The following is a 24795-nucleotide window of genomic DNA, read 5'->3' on the forward strand; positions in this document are numbered from 1 at the left end:
AGATAAAATTTATCCTACTTCATTTTGTATATCATAAAATAACACGGTTATTATGAATTTTAGAGAAAATTTTAGGGCCAAAAGGGATAGACCTAGGAAAGTCATCAAATGTTTTACCAGGCATAATGAAGAAGCCAAAAGCAGCTCTGAACTTGATTTTAGGTTTGAAAAGTGACATACAGGCCTGGTGAGATTAGAAGCTAAAGAGAGCATTAGCTCTCAGGCCCAATATGCTGGTGCCTTCAGGGTGAATCTATTGCCTGAGGGCAAGAAATGTAAGGTCTCTGATACTTCAGTACTTACAAAGCCCAGAGCCTGAGAGCAATAGAGGAAGACCCTGCCCATGGCATTCACCTTCCTGAGCTATCTGAGGTTTTAGAAGCAGGGGGCATCAATATTACAGGTAAACAGTAAAAGGGCTCGTCAAGTTTAGAGCATTACTCTTCTATTTAGAAGGAAAAATCCTTCCATTCTGAACAGTCAGATTATATCTCACACTGCAGATCTTTTATATATATATAATTTTTATTTATTTATTTATTTATTTATTTATTTATTTATTTATTTAATTTATTTATTTATTGAGAGAGCGTGCGAGAGGCGAGAGTGTGAGTGGGGAAGAGGGGAAGAGAGGGAGGGAGAGGGAGAGAATCTAAAGCTGACTCCCTGCTGAGCACAGAACCCTACAAGAGGCTCAATCTCATGACCCTGAGATCATGACCCGAACTGAAATCAAGACTCAGATGCTTAACCGACTAAGCCACTCGGGCCCCATAAACTGCAGATCTTTTAAAAACCTTCCTTCTGCTTCGTATTACCTTAAATCTCCCACGCCCACAGCTAAACTTGCCCTTTGATAGATTAAACAAACGAGAAAAAAATGCTATCACTAAGTTACAGGGTACACAGGGGTTTCCACCTACATATTCGTCTGTGGACTCTGGGGAACATATTTTCCCTAGTCCTTGTGAGCAGCCATCTATCTTTTTTATTCCTTTCCAGTGCCTTGGCATTGCTTTCCAATGCCAACCTTCAAGAAAGAATAGTTTATACTCACTATCCCCAATTCTTAGTCTCTGGGTCACATCTTAACTCACGGAAATCAGGATTCTACCCTCACGGCCACAGAGAAACCTGTCTGGCAAAGGTCACTAAACTCTTCATCTTACCGACCTCTCCCTCTCCAAACATTCTATACCGATGGCTCCTGTTTTCTTCTCAAAAATGTCTCATCAATATCCTTCTGAGATACCACTCTCTTAGTTTTATTATCTCTGATTATTCTTTTTGTTTCCTTTGTTGGCCTCCTTCTCTTTCATCTCTTAAGTGCAGCTGCTTGCTAGAATTCTATGTCCCGCTATTTTCCTCTACCTAACTCTCTCTGAGAGACTTCATTCACTGCCTCAGCTTTAATTATCTTTAATAAACTGAAGAGGCCAAATCTCTCCCTTGGCTAAAGATCTGTACAGTTGACAACAACTTCCTGAACAGTGTCAACGGGCTATCCCACTGACAGCCTGAATGCAACCTATCTATCCTGCACTCATCTTTACCAGTGTCCAACGTGTTTCGTGGATTCCAGGGATAAAGCAGATCATAAGTAAATGATGGCACCTGTGGCAAATCAAAGGCATTTAAATTAAGTTTTAAAAAAGTAACAGAAAACCTAATCGGCCAAATATTACATCTGCAGCCCAAGATAAGGAAAGATCCTTCAGTTTTCAGTCTCTGCTATACATTCTAGTTAATGACTCCAGTCACTCAGTGAGGTACTTGCAAGTCAACCTAAATTTATCAGCTACATCTAAATGCTTACGAAACCCTTTTTACTGTATTCCTGCAATCTATCCCCTCCTTTCCACCACCACTGCTCTCTTGATTTAGATAATCACCTTCTGTCTGAACTACAATAGCCCCCTAAGTACTTTTAAATTAGAGGCTGCAAGTCAATAGATGGTGAAAACCATTTAGTGGGTTGCAATCAGCATTTTAAGACAGAAACTTCAGAATACAGTCTACATAATATGGTAAGTACTGTGGTATGAACTTTTGTTTCTTTATGTGTATACTCACATCTCTGTATTCCTCTTGATGTGATCAAAAAGTATAAAAGCAATCAATCTAACATTTCCCTGCCTATAATCTTATACTTCCAATCCATCTATTTTTACAGCTTTCACAATTACATAGCCATGCCAGTCCTTTACTTAAGCTTCTCTATGGCTCTCCGTTATTCTGGATGCTGTCTAGGCTCTTTCGAAGAAAAACAAAGTCTTCTATGATCTCACCCTTACATATACTCTCTTGCGGATACCCCTCTTCAGGACATCGCCTGTATTTTGGCAGTCCCAGTTACATACAGCTTCCCAAAGGTGCCTGTTTCACTCTGTTTTTGAATAGCATATTCTCTCTGCTTGGAATGCAATCTCTCCATTTATCTGTACAATTAACACTATTCACTGATCAAGACCCAATCTTAAGTACCATTTTTCTAAGATGTCTTCCTTGATGAACCCCATCTTCATTCCTGAAGATCTGACCACTCTCTTTTTTGATGCTACTTATACAGATCTCTATTATAGCACATTTAATATCACTTATCACACTCCTTTATCAACAGTGTCTACTATGAGCCAGGGTATATATCTTATATACACTGAATTCTTTAATTTTCTCACAACCACTAGGCTAAATATTATCTTCATTTAAAGATAAAGAAACTCAAGTTTAACAACAAATAATTTGCTGGTAAGAGGTGGAGCTAGAATTCAAATCCATCTCTATTTGGCTTCGAAATCTTTTTTCTTACTACTACCTCAACCAGAGAGGACTTTGAGAAACTTGGTTCAGGAACCATGGACCGTCAACACATAGCAGGCATTCAGTAAAAGTCTGCTGAATAAATGAATAGGTTCTAAAAGTCTTAGTAAGGATCTCATTTGAATTTTGTAAAAATACCAGCTTGAAGTTTTCATTATGTATAAAGAGTTTGTAAGTGAATTCTACCTAAATTCTATTAATCAGTTTGACAGGGTAGACCTGACTTATGCTGAATTCCATTCAGAACTAAGTTTATCAGTTTGGGATATATTTTATGTCAGGCCATTGGTCAAGTTATATGAACCTTGAAGAAACTATGAGTTATGTACCGTAGGGTCTTTAGGCATAGGGGTATATGTTGGCCTAAGAATCCTCAGGCTGCATTTTAAGGAAGCTCTTAAAATCACTGAGAAACCGGTGGAAACGTGTCAAGAAAAACATGAGAGATGATAAATATGGGCTAATGTTCAGAATCTCAAGTTTATACCACTGACTGATTTCCACATATCTAAATGGTTTGAGAATTTCTTAACTTTAGTTGTGGCAAAAATAGTATTCATTCTTTTCTGATGCTTTCCTTAATGTTTCTGTGGAGATTTTTGTGCAAAGAAAACTGCTGTTTTTAAGGAATTAGTAAAAGCAAAACATAAAAAATCCTGGTACAAATAACTAGCTTAACATTAATGCTTGTTTCTCTTCTTCTTCTTTCTTTCTGGTTTTTTTTTTTCCCCCAAGATTTTTATTTATTTATTTTAGGGAGAAAGAGAACGCAAGTAGGGGGAGGGGTAGAGCAAGGGAGGGAGGGAGGGAGAGGGAGAGAGACTGTCACGCAGACTCTGGGCTGAGGAGGAAGCCCCATGGAGGACTTGATCTCATGACCCTGAGATCATGACCTGAGCCAACATCGAGAGTTGGACACTTAACTGATGGAGCCACCCAGGTGCCCCTAATGCTTGTTTCTTCATAAAGAGATGATAATTATAAGTGAAATTCACCCACAAAGAAAGGAAAAAGTATTTTAAAAATTCTCCCGTGAGAGTAATATATAAGGTTTTAGTCCTACTTACAACAATCCAGTTCATCTGACTTGTCACTGCAGTCCACATTATGATCACATTTCTTATGTTTTCCAATGCACTGACCGTTGGAACAGCGGAACTGATCAATTAAACAAAGCACTAGGGAAAAAATGTAAATAGTTTTCTTATTTTTACTAGCACGTAAAGTCAAACTCTGGCAAGAGTCAAAAACCTTCTGGGTATAAATGAAAAACAAATTAGACTTTACAATATAACTTAAAAATTATTCTCTGGGGATTTCTATTGGTAGAGAGAAAAGAACGGGAAAAGAAATCCAGCAGGAAATTTCCTATTTTGTTCTTTACATTAAATTTCATCTTTCACTAATAATTCTGTTAAGAATTCTACATGCATTTTTTTTTAAAGATTTATTTATTTATCTGAGAGAGATTGGTAGGGAGGGGCAGAGGGAGAAGCAGACTCCCCGGTGAGCAGGGAGCCCGACACAGGGCTCAATCCCAGGACCCTGGGATCATGACCTGAGCCAAAGGCAGAGAGCTTAACCGCCTGAGCCACCCAGGTGCCCTCTACATGCATTTCTAGACACTAAAAAAATTCTAGAGAATTTGTTTTTTACCATGTTAAAGGTTAGTGGTGCAAAGAGGAAGATATGAAATTATTTTACATTGTAACAAATAAATCTACTAATTCAGAGTTCAGTGGAAACAAGGACTATTTTTACATACTGAAGGTCTAACTTTTGGGCCTCATCTCTCAATCTGCAAAGCTTATTAAAGTGTATAAACCTTATGCATGGTAAGTGGATTAAAACAACAATTGGAACATGCTACTAGGTTTAAACATAACAGAATCAAATGTACTTGAAAAAAACCCAAATCTACCATTGAGCCAAAGCAATATTCTGAATTTCAAACAACTGAACATTAATGGAAAAAAAAATTACACAACCAGGCCCCAGGAATTTCGGATACCTTCACAGTTCTTCTCATCTGATTTATCCTGGCAGTTTGCATCTCCATTGCATCGGAGGGCACCATCAATACACTGCCCACTGGCACACTGGAACTGGGACTCTGAGCATACAGGACAATTGAGTTCGTCACTGTGGTCTTCGCATTCAGTAAACCCGTCGCAGCGCCAAGCCACAGGGATACAGTCAATTTCTCCCGTGAAACAAGTAAACTGCTGAGGAGAACATGTTGGGGGTTCTTCAAATGAACAAGGGGGAGAGGAGTGACAAAAATACAACAGTCACACAAATGTACAAACACACTTGAGCGAAGGTCACTTAACAATTAACATACGTAAAACACTTTTTAATAGATAAAATCTGTAAACTATCCCATCTAACCAGAGAAGAAATACGATTCTTACACTACTACATTTAAATTTGCTAACTTGCAAAACTCTAAAACAGAAAGAAGTTTTCTCATATATTATAATTCAAGTAGGATTATTTGCAATCCATTATAATCTCACACATAACTGAGGAATAATCATCACTATAATCATCAACCTACAAATATTTTAAAGTTAGCCTAGAATTCATAGTTTTCTAGTGCTGAGGTTCTCAAGGAGTGGTCCAGGAACCCCTGGGGAAGGGGATCTACAAAGTCAAAACTATTTTATAATAATACTGAGATGCCACTTGCCTTTCTCACTAAACTTGCCCTGACTCAACAAAAAGTATGGCTGGTAAAAGTCTTGGCACCTTAGCAAACTCAAGGCAGTGGTATCAAACTGTATTAGTAGTAACTGCATTCCACACAGCCACACACTCATAGTTTAGAAAAAAAAAAAAAGCCAGTTTTATTTTAAAATATTCTTGACGAATCAGTAAAAATATTAACTATATTAAAATCAACTCTTGGAATACATGTGGTCTCTTCAATAGTGTTTGATAAAATGGGAAGTACGCATAAAGCTCGTGTTGCACACCTGAGAATGATGGTTTCTCATGGGAAAGCACTTTGAGATGTAAGCGCAACCCAAAATGGAACATCATTTTTATTTTACTATTTTATTTTTATTTTTTAAAAGATTTTATTTATTTATTTGACAGAGAGAGAGACAGCCAGCGAGAGAGGAAACACAAGCAGGGGGAGTGGGAGAGGAAGAAGCAGGCTCCCAGCGGAGGAGTCCGATGCGAAGCTCGATCCCAGGACCCCGGGATCACACCCTGAGCCGAACACAGACACTTAACGACTGAGCCACCCAGGCGCCCCACACAATTTTTATTTTAAATTGAAAGAAGAACTACAAATAAACCAGTTATTTACACTTAGGTATTTGGCAAGAAGTTTAAAAAAACGAATTAGTGAGGAGATAGTCCAAGATGGTGGAGGAGTAGGAAACCTCAGTTTCGTCTGGTCCCAGCAGTTCAGTAGATAGCTATCAAATCATCCTGAACACCTGTGAACTCAACCCAAGAGCTAAGAAAAGAATAACTGCAACACTACAAATAGAAAAGGGACCACTTCCTGCAAGGTAGAAGGTGCGGAGAAGTGAATCCCAGGCCAAATATCGGAAGATAAACCAAGGGGGGAGGGAGGCTCTATAAGCCGGCACCCGAAAGTGATAGAGCAGCAGGGCACAAAATCAGAACTTTTAGAAGTCTGCTCTGGTGAGGGATGCATCTGCCTGAAAGGTGCTCAGGTGGCAGGGTGGGGCAGAATCCTAGGTGGGACAGTGTGGTCTCAGGATCCCCGGGGTCACAGGAAGACTGGGGTCCCTGACTGCGGCAGAGTTCCCAGCCATTGGAGTGGGCTCTCAGCGTGGGGCTGCCATATACTACCAACCCAGGCACCGTGGGGTGACTGCTCTCCAAACAGGGGCCCAGTGAGCGGCAGAACCTCAGCAAGACCCCACTCTCTCCCCCCGGGGAGAGCGGCACAGGTGTGCACCACGTAAGTCTGCAGGGTTTGGAACCTTGAAACGGTGTTGTGGGCCTGAGATAGAAATGCTCGGTCACAAGCTGGGTGAGCATGGAGTGCAGTCACAGACTGGGGAGACCAAGTGATTGACTGTTTTTCCCTGAGGGCACACTGAGGAATGGGGCCCCAGCTTTCTGCTCTGGGGCTGGAGATTGGGAGGCCACCATTTTCACTGTCATCCTCTAAAGGGAACAGAAAGACTTTAGGGAACAAAAGTCACATAGAGCAATCCGGAGTCGCTTACTTAGCCTGGTCCCCTGGCAAGGGTGGTACAATTCCGCCTGGGGCAGAGACACCTGAGAATCAATGCAACAGGCCCCTCCCCCAGAAGATCAGCAAAAACAACTGACGAAGACCAAGTTTACCAATCACACAGAAATGCAAAACTACAGTGCTAGGGGAAAATAGTATATAGAATTCATGGTTTTTCCTCCATGATTCCTTAGTCTTTCAATTTTAATTTTTTTTTTTTTTTTGGTCTCTTACCTTTTTCAACCAATTTCTTATTTTATCAACTCTTTTTAAAAATCTTTAATTTTCATTTTTACAATTAAATTCTGTCCTTTCACTGTATTTAATTTGTGTGTGTGTGTATGTATGTGTGTGCGTGTATACGTGTGTGTGTGTGTGTGTGTGTGTGTGTATACAAAGTTTTTCCTTCTTACAATTTTGGGATGCAGTTTCTTCTAACAAACACACCAAAATACATCCAGAATCTAGTATATGGACCTGTTCTCTTCACCTGTCTGATCATATTCTTTTTTTTTTTTTCTGTTAAAGTCTTTTTAAACTTTTTTTAATTCTTTTTTTTTTTTTTTTAAAGATTTTATTTATTTATTCGACAGAGATAGAGACAGCCAGCGAGAGAGGGAACACAAGCAGGGGGAGTGGGAGAGGAAGAAGCAGGCTCATAGCGGAGGAGCCTGATGTGGGGCTCGATCCCATCACGCCGGGATCACGTCCTGAGCCGAAGGCAGACGCTTAACCGCTGTGCCACCCAGGCGCCCAGTCTTTTTAAACTTTTTATCTTTATAATTACATTCTATCCTTTCAATGTATTTAATTTTATTTTTGTATATATATATATATATAATATATATAAGTTTTTCTTTCTTTACAATTTTGAGATGTAATTCCTTCTAACAAACTGACCAAAATACACTCAGGATATAGTGTATTGCTCTGTTCTGTTCAACTTTCTGTTTATAATCTTTCTTGTTTTTTTCTTTTCTTTTTTTTTTTTTGTCTTTTAACTTTCATTTTTACAGTTACATTCTATCCTTTAACTGTATTTGATTTTATTTTTGTACATATATACGTTTTTCTTTCCTTACAATTTTGGGATTTAGTTTACTAACAGACCAAAATCTACACAGGATCCAGTATATTGCTCTGTTTTATCTGTCTGATTATATTCTATTTTTTAAATTTTAATTTTTTTCTCTTTTCCATTTCAGGTCTCTTCTGATTTGTTTACTGTGTATTTCTCTGGGGGTTGTCGCTATCATTTTAGTATTTTGTTCTCTTGTTCAGCTCTTCTTCTCTGGACAGAATGACAAGACAGAAAAACTCACCTCAAAAAAGAGAAGAAAAAAGGTCCCTGCCAGGGACCTAATCAGTATGGACATAAGGAAGATGTCAGAACTAGAGTTCAGAATAATGATTATAAAGATGCTTAGCTGGGCTTGAAAAAAGCATAGAAGACACTAGAGAATCCCTTTCTGGAGAAATAAAAGAGCTATAATCAAGTCAAAATTTTAAAAAGGCTACTAATGAGATGCAATAAAAATGGAGGCTCTAACTGCTAGGAGAAATGAGGAAAAAGAGAGAATTAGCGAAACAGAAGACAAAATGATGGAGAATAAAGCTGAAAAAAAAAAAGAGAGAAAAACAACCACTGGATCAAGAGGGGAGAATTCAAGAGATAAATGATACCATAAAGCGAAACAGTATTATAACTGGGATCCCGGAAGAAAAGGAAAGAGAGAGGGGCAGAAGTTGTATTGGAGCAAATTATAGTGGAGAACTTCCCTAATCTGAGGAAGGAAATAGGCATTCAAGTCCAGGAGGTACAGAGAATCCCCTCAAAATGAATAAAAACAGGTCAACACCCCAACATGTAATAGTGAAACTTGCAAATCTCAGACAAAGAGAAACTCCTGAAAGCACCTCTAGACAAGAGGTCCATAACCTATGAGGGTAGAAACATTAGACTGGCAGCAGACCTATCCACAGAGACCTGGAAGGCCAGAAAGGACTGGCATGATATATTCAGGACACTAAATGAGGAAAAATATGCAACTAAGAATACTTTATCCAGCTAGGAGGTTATTCAAAATAGATAAACAGCTTCCAGGACAAACAGAATCTAAAAGAATTTGTAATCACTAAACCAGCCCCACAAAAAATATTAAAAGGGATCCTGTAAGTGAAGAGAGAGCCCAAAAGAAAGATAGACCACAAAGGAACAGAGACAATATACAGAAAGAGTGACTTTACAGGCAATACAATGGCACTAAATTCATATTTTTCAATAGTTATTCTGAATGTAAATGGGCTAAATGCTTCAATCAAAAGACACAGGGTATCAGACAGGAAAAAAAGCAAGACCACTGATATGCTGTCTGCAAGAGACTCATTTTAAGCCCAAAGACACCTCCACATTTAAAGTGAGGGGGTTGAAAACCATTTATCATGCTAATGGACATCAAAAGAAAGCTAGGTGGCAATCCTTATATCAGGCAAATCAGATTTTAAACCAAAGACAACAATAAGAGATGAGGAAGGATACTATATCATAATTAAAGTGTTTATCCTACAAGAAGATCTAACAATTGTAAATATTTATGCCCCTAACATGGGAGCAGCCAATTATACAAACCAATTAATAAAATTAAAGAAACACATCGATAATAACACAATAATAGTAGGGGACTTTAACACCCCCCCCCCCCCCAACAGCACTGCAATGGAAAGATCATCTGCAGAAGATCAACAAGGAAACAAGGGCTTTGAATGACACACTGGACCAAATGGACTTCATAGATATATTCAGAACATTCCAACCTAAAGCAACAGAATACACACTCTTCTTCAGTGTACATGGAACATTCTCCAGAACAGATCACATACTGGGTCACAAATGAGGTCTCAAATGGTACCAAAAGACTGGGATCATTCCCTGCATACTTTTGGACCACAATGCTTTGAATCTGGAACTCAATCACAATAGGAAATTTGGAAAGAACTCAAGTACAGGGAGGCTAAAGACATCCTACTAAAGAATGAATGGGTCAAACAGGGAATTCAAGAAGAATTTTAAAAATTCATGGAAACAAAATGAAAAAACACAACTGTTCAAAACCTTTGGAATGCAGCAAAGGTGGTCCTAAGAGGGAAGTATATAGCACTACAAGCCTTTCTCAAGAAAGGTCTCAAATACATAACCCAACCTCACACCTAAAGGAGCTGAAGAAAGAACAGAAAATAAAGCCTAAACCCAGCAGGAGAAGGGAAATAACAAAGCTTAGAGCAGAAATCGATGAAGTAGAAAACAAAAGAACAGTAGAACAGATCAATGAAACTAGGACCTGGTTCTCTGAAAGGCTTAATAAAATTGATAAACCCCTGGCCAGACTTATCACAAAGAAAAGAGCAAGGACCCAAACAAAGAAAATCATGAATGAAAGAGGAGAGATCACAACTAACAGCAAAGAAATACAAACAATTATAAGAACATATTATGAGCAATTATATGCCAACAAACTGGCAATGTGGAAGAAATGGATGCATTCCTAGAGATGTATAAACTACCAAAACTGAAATAGGAAGAAATAGAAAACCTGAACAGACCCATAACCAGCAAAGAAATTGAAGCAGTAATCAAAAATCTCTCAAAAAACAAGAGTCTAAGGCCAGATGGCTTCCCAGGGGAATTCTATCAAACATTTAAAGAAGAATTAACACCTATTTTTCTGAAGCTATTCCAAATAATAAAAATGGAAGGAAAACTTCCAAACTCATTCTATAAGGCCAGCATTGCCTTGATCCCAAAACCAAAGACCCCACCAAAAAGGAGAGTTATAGACCAATATCCTTGATGAATATGGATGCAAAAATTCTCACCAAGATACTAGGCAAAAGGGTCCAACATTAAAAGGATTATTCACCATGACCAAGTGGGATTTATTCCTGGGCTGCAAGGGTGGTTCAACATCCACAAATCAATCAATGTTATACTCTACATTAATAAGAGAAAGGACAAAAACCATATGATCCTCTCTATAGATGCAGAAAAAGCATCTGGCAAAGTGCAGCATCCTTTCTTGATTAAAACTCTTCACAGTGTAGGGACAGAGGGAACATACACCTCAATATCATAAAAGCCCTATAAAAAAAGCCACAGCAAATATCATTCTCAATGGGGAAAAACTGAGAGCTGTTCCCCTAAGGTTGGGAACAAGGCAGGGATGTCCACTATCACCACTGTTGTTCAACACAGTACTGGAAGTCCTAGCCTCAGCAATAAGACCACAAAAAGAAATAAAAGGCAATCAAATTGGCAAAGAAGAAGTCAAGCTCTCACTATTCCCAGATGACGTGATACTCTATTGTGCAAAACCCAAAAGATGCCACCCCTAAACTGCTAAAACTCATACAGGAATTCAGCAGTTTGCAGGATACAAAATCAATGCACAGAAATCAGCTGCATTTCTATACATTAACAATGAGAGAAGAAAGAGAAATAAAGGTGTCAATCCCATTTACAATTGCACCCCAAAACATAAGATACCTAGGAATAAGCCTAACCAAAGAGGCAAAGAATCTGTACTCAGAAAACTACAGAACACTCATGAAAGAAATTGAGGAAGACACAAAGAAATGGAAAAACGTACCATCCTCATGGATTGGAAGAAAAATATTGTCAAAATGTCATACTGCCCAGAGCCATCAACACATTCAATTGCAATCCCTATCAAAATGCCATCAACATTTTTCACAGAGCTACAACAAATAATCCTAAAATTTGGATGGAACCAGAAAAGACCCTGAATAGCCAAAGGAATGTTGAAAAAGAAAACCAAAGCTGGTGGCATCACAGTCCCGGACTTCAAGCTCTATTACAAAGCTGTAATCATCAAGACAATATGGTACTGGCACAAACACAGACACATAGATCAATGGAACAGAATAGAGAACCCAGAAATGGACTCTCAACTCTATGGTCAACTAATCTTTAACAAAGCAGGAAAGAATATCCAATGGAAAAAAGAGAGTCTCTTCAACAAATGGTGTTGGGAAAATTGAACAGCCACATGCAGAACAAAACCGGACCATTTCTTTACACCATACACAAAAATAGACTCAAAATGGATGAAAGACCTAAATGTGAGACAGGAATCCATCCACATCCTAGAGGAGAAGACAGGCAACCTTTCTGACCTTGGCCGCAGCAACTTCATGCTAGACAGGTCTCCAAAGGCAAGGGGAACAAAGGCAAAAATGAACTTTGGGACTTCACCAGATAAAGGAAACAGATGATAAAACTAAAAGACAACCAACAGAATGGGAGAAGATACTTGCTAATGTCTTATCAGATAAAGGGCTAGGTCTCCAAAATCTATAAAGAACTTATCAAACTCACCACCCAATGAACAAATAATCCAATCAAGAAATGGGCAGAAGACATTAACAGACATTTCTCCCAAGACATACAAATGACCAACACACACACACAAAGCACACACAAAGTGCTCAACATCACTCAGCATCAGAGAAATACAAATCAAAACCACAATGAGATACCACCTCACAACAGTCAGAATGGCTAAAATTAACAAGTCAGGAAACAACAGATTTTGGAAAGGATGAGGAGAAAGGGGGACCCTCTTACACTGTTGGTGGGAATGCAAGCTGGTGCGGCCACTCTGGGAAACAGTATGGAGGTTCCTCAATAAGTTAAAAACAGAGCTAGCCTATGACCCAGCAATTGCACTACTGGATATTTTCCCCAAAGATACAAATTTAATGATCTGAAGGGGACCTGCACCCCAATGTTCATAGCAGCAGTGTCTACAACAGCCAAACTATGGAGAGAGCTCAGATGTCCACTGACAGATGAATAAAGAAGATGTGGTGTATATATACACAATGGAATACTACTCGGCCATCAAAAAATTGATATCTTGCCATCTGCAACAACGTGCATGGAACTAGAGGGTATTATGCTAAGCGAAATAAGTCAATCAGAGAAAGACAATTATCATATGATCTCACTCATATGTGGGATTTAAGAAACAAAAACAGAGGATCATAGGGGAATAGAGGGAAAAATAAAACAAGACAAAATCAGAGGAGACAAACCATAAGAGACTCTTAATCATAGGAAACAACCTGAGGGTTGCTGGAGGGGAGGGGGGTGGAAGGATGTAGTAACTGGGTGATGGACATTAAGGAGGGCATGGGATGTAATGAGCACTGGGTATTATAAAAGACTGATGAATCAATGACCTCTACCACTGAAGCTAATAATATATTATATGTTAATTAATTGTATTTATATTAAAAATGAATTAGTGAGCCTGTTACTTCAAGGAAAACAATGGCAAATTGTAACACTGTACTTTTGCAGCATATTATAGCACTGGAGCTTTCAACCAGAAATTATAATTATGGAAAACCTGTATCCAACACTACAAGCTTGACAGAGTACCCCTACTTAAAAGTTTTTCTAACGAGATTGGTGGTGATATAAACATGTGATTTTAGATACTGTCTAACATCTGAAGATCTGGAACTTCTGATTGAAATTCTAGTATTTCCAAATGACCATGGTATAAGGTTACAAAATCATGCCTGGGTAAAATATCCATTCAGAACACAAAATACAACAATGGATTTTAATATAAGAGATTATGAAAAGTTAATATCATTTCAAATTCCACATGGTAACTAAACCTACAGTAAACTACCACTTGGAATACTGGGTGTAGAATTCAAAGTAATATGCATAATTATTTGAAAAGACTATTACTATAGCTCTCCGTTAACCAACTACACTTCTGTATAAGGCTAAATTTCCTTATATATTTCAACTAAAACCACATATTACAACAGATTGAATGCAGAAAAGGACATGAGAATCCCACCCCCACTGAAGAGATTTACAAAAATGTAAAAAAAATGTCACATTTCTCACTAAAATTATTTTGCTTCACACTGGGTGTTATAGGCAAACAATGAATCATGGAACACTACATCAAAAACTAATGATGTACTGTATGGTGACTAACATAATAAAAAATTTAAAAAATTATTTTGCTTCAGAAAATACAGTTAACTTTCTTAACAGGTTTAGTCTGAGTACATGTAAGGGTTTATTATTCTTATTTTTAATACTTTTTTTAAAGTTCTTGGTTTTAATTTCAACTACTAAATATAAATAAACATAATCTATGCAAACAAAAGCTATTTGGGGTCCTCAATAATTTTTAAAAAGGTAAAAGCTGCTGAGGTCACTCTGAGAATTGTCATTCAAGCCCAACTTCTTTGTTTTTGCAAATGAGGAAACTGAGGCTCAGAGAGGCTGTGACTGCCAAAGGTCATGAGCTTCCTATAAACAAGGGATAGTTAAAAATAAAAGGATCGGAAGGACAGTCTCCTTAGTTTTAGCCCATTGCCTTTACTACTATATCACAGGCTCATTGACTTCTTTTAAAAACCTGTTAGTAAATTCACTAGATAATATAACTATTAATATGACTATAGATTGGAAAACCTTTTATCATTTTTTTAAGATTTTATATATTTATTTGAGAGAGAGAGAGTGAGGAGGGAGAAGAAGAGAGAAGAGAGAATCTGAAGCAGACTCTGCCCTGAGCACAGTCTGAAGTGGGGCTCAATCTCACAACCGCAAGATCATGAGCTGAGCAGAAACCAAGAGTTGAACGCTTAACCGACTGAAGCACCCAGGTGCCCCAAACCTTTTATCTTTAAAATAGAGAACACTGCAAATTACAGGTAAACATTTTACATGGGGAATTTGAGATATTACTTAGAGAGGGAATTTGAGGCTATTATGTATTCAGCACTATACCAGATCATGTGAAGAAAAAAAATAGGTAAAATACATGGTCCGTGTTCTTAAAGCGCTTTTAATTTGATTGGGGCTAGGAAGAGACTCATTAGTACAAAACAAAACATCACTCTCAACTGCATGTCAAGCAAACTGTGGTAACAGTGCTACAATTCAGAGAAAGGGGAGAACGAAAACAGCTAGTGACGTTTGTTTAAACATCATGAGATGCTCCTTGAAAAATAAGTAATATATAGGACGGCATGCAAAAAGAAAAAAATCTCTGAAACACCACAAGTACGTCCACTGAGGCAAAACAAAACAGAACATGCAACAGTAATCACCAAACTCTAAATAGCCAAACAAAAATAAACTGAAATACGAAAGGAGATGAGTAGGTAAGGCAGGCTCAAATGAAAACACATCTCGAAGCTCAGGCAGACGAATTAAGATTCTGTATTTCATTTACCTCCACAGTAAAATCAATGTTAAATTACAATTTTTAAAAAAGATTTTATTATTTAGAGAGAGAGAGAGCACATGAAGGGGGAGCAGCAGGCAGAGGCTGAGGGAGAAGCAGCTTGCCTGCAGAGCAGGGAGCCCGATGCGGGACTCGATTCCAGCACTCTGGGATCATGACTGAGCTGAAGGCAGATGCTTAACTGACTGAGCCACCCAGGTACCTCCCCACCCAAAATCTTTTTCTTAAAAATATTTTTAAGTAATCTCTACACCCACCATGGGGCTCCAACTCACAACCCCAAGATCAAGAATCACACGCTCCACCTACTGAGCCAGCCTGCCACCCCAACAACAAAAAAATCTTACACACAAACACTGACTGCAGTTTTATTCTATTTTTTAAAGATTTTATTTATTTATTTGAGAGAGAGTGAATCAGAGAGCACAAGCCAGGGGGAGAGGTGGAAGGTGAAGCAGACTCCCCGCTGAGCAGGGAAACCAATGTGGGACCCGATCCCAGGACGCAGAGATCATGACCTGAGCCAAAGGCAGACACTTAACCAACTGAGCCACCGAGGCACCCCTGCAGTTTTATTCTTAAGAACAAAAATACAAAACAATTAAAATGTCCCTCAACAGGAGAATAATCTGTGACATACTTTTACAATGAAACACTACTCAGCAATAAAAAGAAACAAACTACTGATACACTCCTCTATATGGCTGAATCTCAAAAATCTTAAGCATGAGAATCAGACACAAAAAGGATACATACGCCATGATTCCTACATAAAAGTTCAACAACAGGCAAAGCTAAATTTGGGGGATAAAAATCAGAATAGTGTTTGCTTCTGGAAGAGGAGGGGCTATGGGAAGAACACCACGGTACTTTTCTTAATGATGACACTGTATATCTTGATTTTAGTGTTGGTAACACATTTGTTAAAAGGTTCCATTAACTTAATACATATATTTTTTTAAAATTTAATGCACACATTTAAAATCATCACTAAATGTGAAGAAAAAACGCAAAGGTCTTCTAAAAGACATTTTCTAAGTGGAAGATGGTATCTTTGACTCAGTTTTATCTATGTTACCATTACATAATGGTAATTTTTCTAAGATTTGCCTTATTAGAGTAGCAACCTAGGACTTTGATAGGGAAACACTTGCTGTTTTTTTCATTGTGGTAAAATATATGTAACAAAGTTTACTATTTTCTTTTAAAGATTTTATTTATTTATTTGACAGACAGAAAGAGACCACACAGAGGGAGCGGCAGGTAGAGGGAGAGGGAGAAGCAGACTCCCCACAGAGCAGGGAGCCCAATGTGGGGCTCAATCCCAGGACCTTGGGATCATGAGCTGAAGGCAGATGCCCAACCGACTGAGCCACCCAGGCACCCCAAAGTTTACTATTTTAACCACTTTCAAGTATATAGTTCAGTGGCATTAAGTACATTCACATAATTGTGCAACACTTGCTATTTTGGGGGAAGACACTTCAAGTACCACAGCTTAACTTTTACTGTGCACATACTTGATCTTCCCAACTAAACTCTATGCTCTATCTCAAAGATCTTCAAATTTCCTGCAGCCCAAGCAGAGTGCCTCACAGCTATTACTCAATACGTTATTTTTTTAAAGTAAAGTTAGAATAAAATATTCTTATACCATCTTATCAACAAATCCATATTTTGAGCGTATAAACCAATCTTTGTTCCCAGAAATATGTACTTTATGCAGTTATCGCCATAGTAGAAACATCATTAAAAATTTTTTTTCTCTACTTAAGCCAAATTTTGGCTACATTTTTACATGAATTTATGGTCATAATGTTTAACAGCTGTATAAACTCAGTTATTTTACTTAATTTTTCTATCATTAGAAATTAGATGCTTTCAATCGGCAGATTGCCATCGTAGAGAACAGTCTTTCTCCTTCAGGTGAAATAACTTAGAATTACTGCCAAGAGGAGAATTTCTGAATTAAGGGAGTGAATATTATGGTATTTGATGCTACCACACTATGCTTTAACAAAGGAATGTACCAATTTGTTATGCTCTCATAAGTGATTGAACCAATTTCACTACCACATTATTAGAGTGATAATAAATTTTTTTTTCTTTTTGCTAGGTAAGTAAAAACAATAGGGAACTACCAAAAGATGTGAATAAAAGAATGTTCTTTTCACTGGATACATTCCCAGCATGATATGTAAACTTGGTAGAATCTAGATCTCAGTAGGTGGAGATTACAGGAGGTAGAATTAATTCATTTTGTTACTCTCTATGGTGAAAAAAAGTTACTTTATTATTAGGAAATACATTCATTCACAAGATTAATTTCCTCCCAAATAACGGCAGTTCCACCTTAGTTCTAAGATTAGGTTACATCTGTTACCTATCACGACGGATTCCCTCTCAGAATAACCCAAAAGGCTAAGATCGTACAGATGAATGGAATATAAGTGACTAATCAAGTTAGGAGAAAGAGCAATTTCACTGCCAAATCACAGAATGCTAGATTAAGTCATAGAACATGCTAACTGGCATTTGGACCTGCACAAGAAAATAACATATTTACCTCCACATGATAGCTCGTCTTGAAGCAGAACCAAGTGCATGGGGCAAGAGCACCTTGTAGTACCATCTCCTTTTACAAGACAAATATGTGAACAGCCACCATTATCCTGAGCACAAGGGTGCTGTCCTGAAAAAGAAAAAAAAGAAGAAAGAAAAGGAAGGGAGGGAAAGAGGAAGGGAAGAAAGGACAGCTCAGTCAAAATCAATTATTTATGAATTGCCAAGAAAAACCAAATGTAAAATTACCTTGGACTTTTATTCCACTAACAATATAATTCCTCACTGTGTCCCTACACAATTGCAAGAAAATGAGGACAATAATGCAAAATATTTATATCTAACCACGGCCTTCAAATATTTATATATATATATAAAAAATTGATTATTGAAACTAAAAACATCACTAGGGAGACTGAAGAGACCTGGACTTTATTCTACTTAAAATATAAAAATTCTTCCAAAGATTTTAACTCAGAAATTCTACCTTTCTAAAGGATGATTTTACTCAAAAACTGTAGTTTAATGAAATATGAAAATTAGAGTTGTTGTGTTAGAAGAAAAAACTAAGTTCACATGGATTGCAACCACTCAGAGACAATCAAAATTATTTGCTTAGTCAATTGCAAAATGTAACCGGCAATGTTACAAACGTTTAATTTCCTTAAATTTGGGCTAAATTAAATAAATACAAACTTAGGCAACTTTTCAAAGTCTGTTTTACAAACTGAATTTAATGAAGGTTCTTTGAATTTTCTACTTAGCCTGTGTTATACGCAACCTGACATCTGTCATCAGAATATCGGCATCTAATGTAGCCACCCATTTATTATCTGTGTTCTCAATAACACATCAGCCTGCTTCAGTGTGTGTTGATGAGACTGAGGGAGACAGCTATCTGTAACTGAGCAGATGTGTTATACTACACAGATGTCCTAAAACGGACATCAGTCATATTACACTGGAATACACAACCTACATAGCACAACCTTTAATTCTGTCACACTTTTTTTTTTTTTTAACTTATTTATTTGAGAGAGAGCGAAAGCAAGAGAGATCACAGAGGGAAAGGGAGAAGAAGATTCACTCTTGAGTGGAGAGCCCGATACGGGGCTCGATTCCAGAACCCCGAGATCATGACCCAGGCTGAAGGCAGATGCTTAACCAACTGAGCTACCCAGGCGCCCCCGTGACACTTCTGATAAACAAAAATCTCATTCTTTAATGTTATTATAAAATTGAAAAAAAATGTTTTTCCAAATATAAAACCATATTTAAGTGTTTAATTATAAAAAAGACACCCCCCCTAAAATTCTGAAAGCCTCCATTGAGATTTTCTGCAAAATATTCATTTATCAACTGAATAAAGGCCTTATTTCTATTTAATGTTCAGCATGAGTCACTTGTCACAGAATGACAATTCTAACTCTCAAATACGTCTAACTTCTAAGTTCACGAACAGTGACAACAAAATGAAGACCTGAACAAGCAATGGTGCTCTCATTTCACTATTCTCCTTTTATACTTCAGTTTGATTTGAAAGCATCAGGCTGAGAAGTTAAGGAGCAATAGTTCTCTCTTTAATATTTCATTTAACATTAGCATTCCTGGTACAATCACATAAAACCCAGAGTAGTGATTGCTATGAGGAGTCTTTTGATACTTGATATTAACAAGAAATTAAGACAAGATGATTAGCCATATTCAAAAGCTTTCAGTAAGATTAAAAAAAAATTTTATGGGTACTTTTCTAAGCTGAGAATTGAGAAATTTATCTAGGAGGAAGAAAACCAAGCATTTGTTAAGATCTAAGTTCATTTCAAAAACTTCTGAACACACTAATTCTTAATTTGTTTTTGCTTAATAAGGTTATTCCAAAATAACTATATTCATCATTATATAACTTTTGCTTTTGTTCAAACTATGGGGACACACAGGGAACAAAAGAAATATATACTTTATACCAGTATTCTTAAAGGGGCTGAAGGTGAGAAAGAAGGCATGGCAAGCAGTTCTTGTTGTATCTGAAATTTCTGAAAATAAGCCAGACCATTCCTTTTCCCCACTCCTGTTTTATGGGGAAAAGATGTTTAATCTGAAAAAGCTCAGTGAGTTTGATGTAAGTCTTTAAAAACACAGAGTTTAAAAAACGGCAAAATTAAAAGTGCATGAAAATCTTTAAAGAAATAGGTAAGAAGGGGCGCCTGCATGGCTCGGTTAAGCGTCTGCCTTTGGCTCAGCTCATGATCCCAGGATTCTGGGATCGAGTCCCATAGGCAGGGAGCCTGCTTCTCCCTCTCCCTCTGCCCCTCCCCCTGCTCCTGCTCGCTCGCACTCTCTCTAATAAATAAACAAAATCTTTAAAAATAAATATAATAAATAAAATTACAATAAATTAAATAAAATTTTAAAGAGGTAAGAAGACACAGAAGAACATCTTAATTCTATCTTAATTTCTTACAACAAACATGAATCCTGCAATTAACAGTATGCCATCAGGACTTACTATATTCCTGAAGGTTCAGCTCTTTCACTGCATGAATGTCACTAAGCTGGGCAATTCGAGCCTGGACTTTGGTTCTACCCTCTCGGCCTGTCATGTCAATTTTTTCAATCATTTGCTGCTGCTTATCAATCCAATATAGCCAGTTTTCAAACACAGTCAGTCCCACAGGCTGCAAGATATTGGAGTCTTCTAATACTATCCGGTTGGCACCTTGGAAAGGAGAACATTCAACAGAAATGATTCACGTGGGTCAAATCACATATTCAGCAACTACTGATCAAATACCAGTTAGATTCCAAAAGTACTGAAACGGAAAATATAAGGTGTCTACCACAAAGATTAAAAATCATTTTGAGAAGACATAAACATATCAGAGAACAGACTAGACATTTAAGTACAAACAAAAGCAAGTAAGTGCCCAATACATAATAAATACTCTAGTTCACAGAAATATGGAAAAGAGTCAAAATTTTTTTAAAAGCAGAGTCCATTTTTCAAATTACATTTTATGAAAAGCCTTAAAATATAAATCAGACAAAAATGGGACTTCTCTGGATAAAGCAGTGGTGGTGAGCTCAGAGCTCTTGGCCTCCCCAACTTGCTGAGTACACCTGAGGCCTCTATGAAGAACCACTCCACCCTCACTTCATCTGGCCACTCAGAACATAGAAAAAACGACTGACTCAAAGGTTACCTGGGTCAAACCTCACCATAAAGTAAGAATTCTTTCTACAACAGCCCAGTCATGGGATGTTAACTCTTAACAGGCAACTGTTCTGTTGAATTATAAGAAAGTTCTTTCATACAGTGTGTTGAAATCTGTGCCCCACTCTCCATCCCCATAGCTTCTCGAGAACCTCATTCAAAAAGAAAAAAATATATTCATTCCCTCCCTGTTCCCCATAATAGTCCTTTAAATATCATTAGAACATTTTCATGGTTCCTAAGTGATAAGAGTTTAATCAAAGAAGGGCATTAGTTTATATTTTAGAACTATCAGGGGAAAGTTCTAGGAAAGAGGCAAGCATAAAGCTAAGTTTTAAAAAGGGAGAAAAATGGGGAGATACTCCAGATGAAAAGGCACTGCCTAAGTCAACATTCAGACCCTTCCTAAAAATTGTGGTAAAAAATTAAGGTATAACCCCGTAAGGACAAACAGGACAACAGAGCACAAAATAATATAAAATTCAGAAGTTGGAGCAGACCAGGGACACAGTCACCCTGAGAAAGCTAAATGCCTATGGTTGGTGAAGCCAACAACAAAATCAATTAGCTCAGGAACCGGAAGCACCAGGTAATTTAGGACGGAACAAAATGGCTGGGGCTGAGAGAAGAGGGTTGATTGAAAATAAGTAAAAGAAGTTCTTCAGCTCCTGGGTCTCCCTCTTCCTTTACCGGAAGACTAAAGATATACTTTCTTAAGAGGCTGAACCAGATTTTAACATATCAGCCAAAGACAAAGAGGTAGTGCCATACATGGGATATTACAGGGGAATTAATTAAAAGTCTACTTTCTAACTGGTGAGACTCTCCCCAACACCCTTTTCCCACTAGATTCCAAGAATCCTAGCAGCCAGCTTTTATCTTCCTACAGAAGACCGGAAGATATCCCTATAGGAAAAACAAACCAACAACAATAATCAAATAAAAAACCCAAGGTATCCAAGAGAAAAGAACTTCAGATGTTGTCACGCTGGAATCCTATTAGAAAGCAGCCAGGTGTCCATAAGATTTCCACTCCTTCACAGGCAGCAGCAATGGGAAAGGCAGCATTTTTACTGCCTCACTATTAAATATAGACAACTAAGGATCACCAGATATTTAAAGAAAACTACTCTTAAATTCAAAGCCCAAAAGAAACAGAATAAAGGAATTTAGAGAAACAGATGCAATTAAAAGCAGAAAAAGCCCAAGTCAATAGCAACAAAAACCTGAAAAACAGGACATTTTCGATAGGGGCAAGGCATTCACAGAACACAAGAGTCGTTAGAAGTTAAAAATATGATACCTAGAAAAAAAAAAAATCCAAAAAGAGAGTTGGAAGATAAATCTGAAAAACTCTCTCAGAAAGCAAAACAAAAAGATAAAGAGATGGATAATAAGTGAGAAAAAAAACTTACAGTCAAGATCCGACAACTGAGTAAAAGTTCCAGAATGAGAAAACAAATCTTTGAAGAAACATAAAAAAAACTTTCCAGAACTCAAGATGTAAGTTTCCAGACAGAAAGGACTTGCCTAGTAACCAGTTCAATGAAAGAAAGAAACAAAGAGGGAGGTAAGAGAGGGATCACACAAAGGCAGATTATCATTAAATTCTAAAACACCTGGGAAAAAGAGATGTTAAAAGCTTCTGGAGGGGAAAATAAAAGATTACATATAGTCAGGAATCACAATGACATCAAACTTCCAACAACACGAGATGCTTAAAGACAACAGAATTTTGCCTTCAAAATTGGGAGAAAATAGTTATGAAACACGAATGTTATATACATCCAAATTATCAACTGAAGTGTGAGGGAAAAAAAATTCAGACAAATAAATGAAAAATCTGAACCTCCTATGAACTCCTTTCAAGAAGCTAAAAGAGGATGTGTTCTACCAAGAAGAAGAAATTAGCCAGAGAACTGGAATCCAATAAATAGGCTTCAGCACCAAGGAGACTGGCGAGGGCATTCCCAGAATCATAGTGAAAGGAAGCTGGCCCAAACAGCAAGCAAATCCAGATTGGAGCAAGATGATAAAAAAAATTCAAGAGGTATGCTTTCAATTAAAAAGAAAAAAGATGGATTGCTTGGTGCATCTGTTCTGTAGGTACTGAAACAATATTTACACTAGACAAGATTAACTTCAGGGGGAAAAAAAGCTACAGAAAGAAACATGCTAATCGTAATATTTTCACAGCCATAAATAACAACTAAGTACGAACCTAAAAATTATGATATAACTATCCTGGGAGGATGGGAGGAGAGTTCACATGAGTATTTTGGGGCTATACAGTTTAAGACAGCAAAACATTTATTTTCCATCAAAGGAAGTCAACTTGTGATGTCTAAAATTGAAAAATCAAGAAATAGCTGTTTTAAGCAAGTTATTTTAAAATAACAAAGTAGATGCTTCAGAACGGGAACTGAGAGTAGGTAGAACAATAGACTTGTTTTTTGTTATAAACTAAGTAGAAGCATTTGATTTCCACAAATATTTACATGTATCACTTTGATGAAAATTAATATTAAAGCTAAAATAATAAGGGTGAATAAAAAAGATTAGCTGGTGGTACTGTAAGGATGACTTCAAGTGCTCCTCCAGAAAAAAGAGCTGTCAACGGTGTCACTGAAGGATCCCAGACATGATAAGGACCTGATCTACTTTAATGGCAGTTATAAGTAAGACACTGGAACCAACAATGAAAAGACATGTTCATTTATTCAATAAACTACACATGTACTAAATATAATCCAATGTAAAAGGCTCTGTGGGAGGCTAAAAAAAAAAAAAAGCAGAAAGAGATCCCAAGACAAAAGTGTTTGTGAATATATGAGGAAGGGGAAAAAAACCCAACTACCAACATTATACTAACCTTTCTCAGAAAACAGAAAAAGAGGAAATAATTCTTTTCAGGAGGCCAATGTAACCTGGATGGCAAAACGCCAACAAGTACATTATAAGAAAGGAAAATTATAGGGTAATCATTCTTAAACAAACATCTTACACAAAATCCAGCAATATATGGAAAGGAAAATGTATCATGCCAAGTTTGATTTATTCTAGCAAACTAGGAACAGAAGGGAACCTCCTTAATCTGATAAAAATGTGATCTACAGAAAAATCTTAGCAAACATAATACCTAATCCCAAAGTATTGAATGCTTTCCCCCACATCAAGAAAACCAAAAATAACACAAAACCAAAAAACCCAAGGATTCTATACAACATTGTACTGCAGGTCCTAGCTAGTGCAATAACGCAACGAAGAAAAAGAAACTTTCATTAATTTGTAGATAAATGATTCTGTGACATTCATATCTTAAAGAACCACAGATAACTGAATTTAGCAAGGTCCCTGGGAACAAGCTCAATATAACAGAATGGGAGAAAAAAGGAAACTATTTTTATATTCCAGCCACAGTCAGAAAATGAAATGTTAAAAATTTAGAATAGTCTTCACCACCAGCATTCAAAAGCCTCAAATACCAAGGAATAACTCTAATGAAAGATGGGAAACATCTCTACACAGAAAACTATAAAACACTGAGGGAAATTAAAGTTCTAAATAAATTCTATAAATTCAGAGCAAACCCAGTCAAAATTCTACTAGGTTTCTTTCATTTCTGGTGGAAACTCAGAGGCAAATTCCAGAATGTAAATGGAAATACAAAGGGT

At 37.3% G+C, this 24795-nt stretch overlaps 1 protein-coding gene across 6 annotated transcripts in view; it reads right to left on the reverse strand.

Moving 5' to 3' along the window:
- LRP6 (LDL receptor related protein 6) overlaps positions 1–24795 on the reverse strand; it is a 172720-nt gene that overhangs the window by 10883 nt on the left and 137042 nt on the right. For all 6 annotated transcript variants that reach the window (XM_026502407.4, XM_044385229.3, XM_044385230.3 and 3 more), the window contains 4 exons: positions 20417–20626; positions 17915–18040; positions 4832–5068; positions 3888–3998 (listed from right to left, as the gene is read on the reverse strand). In XM_026502407.4, coding sequence (XP_026358192.2) covers positions 3888–3998; positions 4832–5068; positions 17915–18040; positions 20417–20626 — 684 coding nt within the window. The remainder of the gene's footprint in view (positions 1–3887; positions 3999–4831; positions 5069–17914; positions 18041–20416; positions 20627–24795) is intronic.

The sequence above is a fragment of the Ursus arctos genome, unplaced genomic scaffold (genome assembly GCF_023065955.2).
Source record: "Ursus arctos isolate Adak ecotype North America unplaced genomic scaffold, UrsArc2.0 scaffold_26, whole genome shotgun sequence".
Classification (NCBI taxonomy): Eukaryota; Metazoa; Chordata; class Mammalia; order Carnivora; family Ursidae; genus Ursus; species Ursus arctos.